Source organism: Corvus brachyrhynchos, unplaced genomic scaffold (genome assembly GCF_000691975.1).
Source record: "Corvus brachyrhynchos isolate BGI_N302 unplaced genomic scaffold, ASM69197v1 scaffold351, whole genome shotgun sequence".
In the NCBI taxonomy this organism is placed as follows: Eukaryota; Metazoa; Chordata; class Aves; order Passeriformes; family Corvidae; genus Corvus; species Corvus brachyrhynchos.
In genome coordinates this window covers 112,515-119,474 of record NW_008236203.1, presented here as the reverse complement: position 1 = coordinate 119,474, position 6,960 = coordinate 112,515, and the positions used below count along the sequence as shown (strand labels likewise).

Sequence of the window (6,960 nt, the reverse complement as noted above, 5' to 3'; positions counted from 1 at the left end):
ACGGCACGACGCGGCACGGCGCGGCATGGCATGGCATGGCTCAGCACAGCTCATGGCATGGCTCTGCACACACTGGCACAGCACAGCACCTTTCTACTCAGTAGCTTGGCATGCCATCCTTTAGCCCAGGGACCTGAAGTGAGCTGCTTGGCTCAGCTTGGTACAGCCCAGCCAGCGTATTTCAATTGTCCAGCTCAGTCCAGTATGGCATGATATGGAAGGCTGGCAGACTTCAGTGCAGCATGACACAGCACAGCTCAGCTCAGTGTGGGATGGCAAGGGGGCCAGCATGGGTTAACTGGCCCAGCATGGCTCAGCTTGGCATGCCTTGGTGCAGTTCAGCTGGGTTGGCACATTCTGGCTTGGCTCAGCTCAGCTCAACACGACACAGGGCTGGCAAAGCTAAGTTTGGTACAGCACAGAACAACCACGGGCCTCATCTGGCTTAGCTCCACTTGGCCTGGCCCAGTTTTGCTCAGTGCAGTTCAGCTTGGTAGACTTGGACAAGCGGGGCTGGCACAGTTCAGCTCAGCACAGCCTGGCCTGGCTTGACTTAGCTTGGCCATGCACAGTTCAGCTCAAAATGACCCAGTTTGGTTCAGCACAATATGGTGCCACCAGGGACCCACACCAATAGGGCCAGCTCGGCACAGCTTAGCCTGGCATGGCAGCAGTTCAACAGCACTCATGCAGCTGCGAGGCGGTGGCAGTAGGGTGATGCAGCCCCCCCAGCTCCCCACCGAACAGTCACACTGGCGCCTCAAGCTCCACTGCCTGCAGGCCAGCACATGCTGCTGGCTCCTGTCTGACCCAGCCATGCCAGCCCCCACCCTGTCCCTATCCTGCCGGGCACCTCAGGGCGTGCATGGCAGTTTGGCCGTTCTTCACCTTTGTCTTTTCCCTGCCAGGCCCAAGAGGAGCAGCTGTGCTGCTTGGGGGAAATTGAGGCACGGGGAGGAGGTGGCTGATGGCAGCCGAGGATGGTGGGAGTGGATCGGGACGGATTCCTGGGGGAGCCCGAGAGTCCTGCTCCTCCCCTTCCCGCCTGGGGCCACGACTCTTACTCATCTCCTTCCCAGACATCCCAGACGGCACAGCCGGCCTGGAAAGCTCTGCTCTGCAAGCAACGCCTGCGGCCCCTGGTTGCCTGCCACGGCCCGGGAGGGTCGGCTTGCAGTGCCAGGCTGGCGAGCCACTCGAGGATTGTTCATTCCCAGTGCTGGAAGGGTCTCAAGTTTCTCTTGGTAGTCCCTGTCCACAAGCACCTGCCTTGAACTCTGCCTGCGCCCTGCACAGCCCAGCTGCAGGCAGCCCAGTACATGTGTACATTCTTGTGCCCGTGTCACAGGGTGCAGGGTGGAGTGGTACCTGGGCTGTTTGTAGAACTGGAGCCCACCCAGGAGCGATGCATGCCCCTCACCCCCCCATACAGCCTTGACAGGTCCACTGCTGTCATGTCCACCCCTGACCCGAATCTCCTGCTCTCCCCTATGGCCTTCCCACCTGCCTTGTCATGCCCTCCCCCCGCCCCCCCATGACTGGCTGCTGCCATGCCCTGACTCTTCCCAGCCTTCACTGGCTCATCTGCCACTTGTGCCCTTTCCCAAATGAGTAACCAGGGCTGCCTGGCCAGGCGAGAGGGCTCTGTGCCCTGGCTCATCACGTGGCCCCACAGCACATTTAGCACCACGCACACCCCCACACAGCCCTCCCAGCCCTTAGCACTGTGTCCAGCTGGCACCAGGAAGGGTGGGCAGCAGGCACCAGTACAACCCCCGCCAGCTCTCCCATGTCCCTATGCCTGCACCAGTGGTTCCCAACCAGTGTGCCCACCCCCTGGACCCTTCCATCCCAGCAGGAGAGCAACAGTGTACTGTGGGTCTGAGCACAACACCAGGGGCTCTGGAGGTGGCACTGACTGCAGCTGCCCACACCAGAGGCCCTTTCCCAGGCAAGCACCATGGAGTCACTGTCCACAGTATGGAAAGTGCCTCAAATGGCCCATGCCAGCAAGAGGGTGGGCATCATGCTTGCAGCCTCTGGGCTTTGAGCTGGTGCTAGCGGAAAGACCTGGAAACTGGTCAAGGTAGGCAAAGTTGTGGGCATGCTGATGGTGATGACAGGATGATGCCTACAGTGGGGTACTGCTGGGCTCAGAGTCACTCTGCTCATGCACCTGCCTTAGTGCCAGGTGGGTAGAGTGAGGCACTGGGCAACCTGGCTGTGCTGCGGGGCTGTTGGGGAGCAGAACCCCAGGCTCTGTGCCTGCTTGGGGCACTGCAGACCAGCTTGCAGCAAAGGGCACAAAGGTGCTGAGCCACTGCTGGAGAGGCAGCACAGAGTGGAGGGAGCTGGAGGGACTCTCACTGCATGAAAGCACCCTCTCAGGCTCTGGCCCCATTCCCCTGGGACCCAGGGCGCTCCCGCCTCTTTAAAAGCTGATTGAGACCATGCCTTTAAAACGGGCCTGGGCAGGGACCTCCTACCCTGTAGGAGGAGGCTGGCCAGGAGCAGGTGGGCTGAGTGAGCTGGTTCTCCCACCCCACTTCACCCCACTCCCCTACCCCAGCACCTCTACAGCCCCCATAGCCAGGCTCTGTCTGGCTAGATTTCTTCCTGGTCTGGGTTTTAGTCTGGAATTGTGCCCCTTTTTGCATACAGAATCCCCCCACCTTTCTGTTCCTGTGTCAAGCTGAAGCAGCTGGTGTGGTTGTCCTGGTTTGATAGGAGCTGGCAGCACTCAGCTCTGCCTCTCAAGTGGGGAGAAGCATGACTGCAGGTTAGGTCTTCCTAATTCTTCTGCTGGCCAGCCCCACCTTGTCCCATTTACCTGCTCCCTCCCCAAACATGCACTCACCTATCATGGCTATGCCCTACCCTTTCACCAGCTTCCTCCTCCTCCTGCTTGTTGTGCCCCTTTCCCAGGCTGCAAACCAGTCCCCACTGCCCCTTGGCTCCCTGCCTGCTGTCCCCACCCTGCCCCTCCTGCAGGCCCTGCAAACGCGGGCGCCAGGCAGCCCAGGCTGGCAAGTGGGGCCAGCCAGTGGGCAGCCCCTGCGCTACATGCTGAATCTGTACCGGCGTGCCGCTGACCGCGAAGGCCGACCCCGCCGCAGCCGCAGTCTGGGCACCAACACCATCCGCCTGGTCCAGGCCAGTTCCCATGGGGGTCAGCCTTGGGCAGGTAAGCAGCTGGTGGGCACTAAGGATGGTATGAGGGCTTAGCAGAGCTAGCAGGGTGAGCTTGAGCTCTGAAGGCGAGGTCTCTTGCCTGTTTCCTCCCTCTCTCTACAGTGTCCTGGCTGGGGTTGCTTGCTCTTGGCCATGGGGTTCCACTTGGCAGGAGTTCAAGGCTCTGCCCTAGGGGTGAGACGGGCAAATGCATCGCTGGCCCTTGTGTGCCCTTCTCCCCTTCCCACCCTGCCTGATGCTGTGCCAGGCTAGTGGTGTTCATGCAGAGGATGAGAAATGTTACAGACTCTCTTTGCCCTTCACCCCACTAGCAAGGCTTCTGTTTGCTGCAGCTTCTGCCTTGTGCTGGGGCATATGGCTGTCACGGGCTCCAGTGTGCTGTGTGGGGCTGTGGCAGCACCATGGGAGAAAGGGGTGCTGCACAGTGCTGCCTGTACTGTGCTGAGGGGGTACCGGTCACTGCTTCCCTGCAGGTCGCTGGTACTTGCAGGCTCTCACCTACCACCTGGAGGGCCACCCAGAGGCCGAGCACCTCCTCAGAGCCACTGTGGTCTACCTCCCCAGTCTGTCATTGGCCCATGGTCGCCTCCTCTGCGCTCTGGAGCTGGTGGCAGCCAGCGAGGCACCCAGGGTGCTGCTCAGCCCTACTGCCCGTCCCCGCTATGGCTGGGCTGAAGTTGACGTCACCCCTTACCTGGTGCTGGGGAACAGCAGCATGGGGAGCCTGGCACTGCGGCATGTCTGTGTGCGTGCTGGCCGAGCAGGAGGCCACGATGCCCTGGTGGCCCCTAGCCACCCTTTCCTCATTCTCTACCTTAATGATACTCAGGCAGAGTTGGCACCTCCAGCAGCAGAGCCCCACCGACACCGGCGTGATACAGGGATGTTGGCTCATGACCTGCCCAACTACCTGCGGGAGCAGGGAGGGGAGAAGAGTGACTGTTCCCTCCGCCCCTTCCCTGTCAGCTTTGCACAGCTGGGCTGGGACCACTGGATCATTGCTCCCCACCGCTACAACCCACGCTACTGCAAGGGCACCTGTCCCTACCTGCTCCGTGATGACTACCATGCACCCAGCCATGCTGTGGTACAGAGCTTTGTTCATCAGCTTGTGGATGCCAGTGTGCCCCGGCCCTCCTGTGTGCCCTACCGCTACAGCCCCATCAGTGTCCTCATGATTGAGCCCAATGGAGGCATACTGTACAAGGAATATGAGAATATGATTGCAGAGTCCTGCACCTGCCAGTAATTTCCACTGCCCCAGCACATCACCTCTGGGCTCTGCCTCTTCCTGCAGATCTGGACTTTAGAGTTTATCTTGCTCTGCCTGTGGCTTACTTGGCTCATCTCCCCTCCCCATGCAGCGCTGCTCAGTGGGGAGGTTTTACAGTGACAGTTTTATGTAAATTGTGGATTTTTAAAGGCGGGAACCTGTGCTGGGGTGATTGCCCCGTGGCATCTGTCCTTCCTGCAGCCCCCATGGCTGCTGCCTGGTTTGGTGGGCAGAGGGGCTTGGCCTGATGTTCTCAGAGATGAGCTGTGTCCTTAAACTGGAGTGCAAAGCTCTTAGGAGGTGGCTGGGAGTCTCCTGGTAGAGCCAGGGCAGGGAGGGTGAGAAGTCCAGGTGTCTCTGTGCCTTGCATTCGACACATTGGTGGTGTCATGATCTGATGTGACCCTGCCTGTGGCATTCCTCCCCAACTCACAAGCACCCCATCCCTCTCTAGTCTCAGCTGCAGAGGCATCTCATCGGGCTGAGAATTTCGGCTGGAGGGAGAAAGCCTCTCTCCTCCCCTGCAGTTCTGCTCTGGAAGGGCTATGGAAAACTGGAGGGACCTGAGCTGCCATCTCTGCTTCCAGCGCTAGAGGCCAAGGCAGCTGCCTGTGCTGGACTCTGCCTGCCGTTTCCTCTGACACACTTGTTCTTCAGCTCCTTGGCTTACCCTCTAGCAGGGCTCAGGTCTCGTCCTATCCCAGAAATCAGACTCCCGTCGCAGATGTCTCTCTGCCTTCTTGCACTCTTGCTGTCACACAGGCCTTGGGCTCTGCTGGGCTTCTGGCACATCCCTGTTCCCAGAAGAGTCAGTCCTGCTCTCAGCATCCCTGCTGCCTGACTTTCCTCTATTTATTGCTTGACTGTGAATAAATAAATTAATTGATTTTGCTAAAGACCATCTTGGCCTGTTCTTGCACTGTCCCTGGGGTGCAGCAGGTGCCCCCTGGGATAGGCTGCATCCCAGTGCAACTGCCCTTGGGCTTTCACTGGAGGAGGTGGGTGTGGGGGTAAATCCCAGCTGGTTCAAGTGGGACCTGTGAGAAGTGCCTCCACTGGAGCACAGACCTGCCCTAGTGCAGAGGGGACCAGATGTGGCTGCGGGCAACTGCCTCCGTGGGGCTGGGAACAAGAGATGCCCTACATCCCTCTGTATGGGGCAAGTCCTAGGGGACCATGGAGGAGCAATGAGACCGGTTTCCTGGGGCTGTCTGTCACCATGGCCAAGGCATTTCTCTGCCAGGGCTATTTTAGATAGGTGTCTGCAAGCAAGCCTGCCTGTTGCTGGATATGATGCCCTGTTTGCAGTGCTGGAGCAAAATTTCCATTCTTTGAGCATCAAGGCATAGGTGGCAGTCATCATCCTTGTCACCAGAGCTTGGGGGCACTGTCACTCCACAGCTCATGGCTCTTGCCAGGGTCTCCTCTTGCTTGAGGTCTAGCCCCATCTGTTATTGCTGGCCTAAGTCCCTTGGGGAGGTTTCAGCACTTTTATTTTTCCTGTGAGTGTTTGCTGTTGGACAGGGTGCTGTCAATTCCAATCCTTCCCTTTTTCTGCTAGCCTTGAAGTTTCTTTCCCATCCTGGAAGAGTGAGAAACCACAGACCCCCAGGCTCCTCTTCTGCCCCTTGTCCCCAGTTAGCCATATCTTGGTCATGAGTGGGGAATGTCTTCTCCTTTTTTGCAAGCTCACAGATCTGATCCCCATCAATCATTAAGCATGTGGTGTTAACTCATTCGGGCAATTGATGATAAAAGGCATGGAGCTGGGCACGCTCCCAGCCCTGGACACCCTGGATGCCACTTGGCCCCCACCTGCCCAAAGGGGTCCCCAGGATGAGGGGTGCTGCGGTCTCCAGGAGCCCACTGTGCCCAAACGCTGCTGGTGCACATCTGTATGATGCCCATGTGTCTGCCCGCACCTGTGCCTGCAGGTGTATCCCTGCGTGTGTGTGCACGTGTATGATTGTGTACGTGTATGGGAAGTGTGTGCTTATTTGTGTGTGTTTATGGGTGAGTGTACCTGTGGGTATGTACAGGTTTGCACACCTGTGGATGTACATAGGCGCGCGTGTGTGTATTTCTGTGTGCTATGGACACGTGGAAATGCAAAGGGTGTGTGCACAGCTGTGTACACATGTGCGTGTGGAGGTATGTGTGCACACGAGTCTGCCTGTGCATGTGTTCCAGTGCGGGTGTGTGCACACCTGTACGTGAGCATATGTGTACATGTCCATGTCCCTATGTGCACGTGCACACCTATGGACGTGTCCATGCCTCTGTCCACGTGTGTCTGTGTGTCTGTCCATGCATCTAGCATACGTGCGTGTGTCCATACAGACCCACACTGGTATGTGTATCCGTGTGTCCGTCTGTGTGTCTATACAGTCTCACACCAGTACGCGAACTCATCTGTGTGTCCCTGCGGTCCCACACCAGTCCGTGTGTCCGTTCCACACCGGCACAGGTGCGTCCGCGCGTCCGCCCCTGTGTCC

The 6,960-nt window shown here is 58.5% G+C and overlaps 1 protein-coding gene across 1 annotated transcript; it reads left to right on the top strand.

Annotated features, from left to right (window-relative positions):
* Nucleotides 1–2,295: 2,295 nt before the first annotated feature.
* BMP15 (bone morphogenetic protein 15) lies at nucleotides 2,296–5,284 on the top strand. The gene is made up of 2 exons (XM_008640792.2): nucleotides 2,296–3,184; nucleotides 3,666–5,284. Exons 1-2 carry the CDS (start codon nucleotides 2,848–2,850, stop codon nucleotides 4,439–4,441), a joined length of 1,113 nt encoding a protein of 370 aa, XP_008639014.2. The 5' UTR covers nucleotides 2,296–2,847; the 3' UTR covers nucleotides 4,442–5,284.
* Nucleotides 5,285–6,960: the final 1,676 nt, after the last annotated feature.

Excerpts from the sequence above, each read along its gene's own strand:
- BMP15 (XM_008640792.2), top strand. The coding sequence starts at position 2,848 with ATGCACTCACCTATCATGGCTATGCCCTACCCTTTCACCAGCTTCCTC. Across the intron at positions 3,185-3,665 it reads TGGGGGTCAGCCTTGGGCAG|GTCGCTGGTACTTGCAGGCT; the intron begins GTAAGCAGCTGG and ends GCTTCCCTGCAG.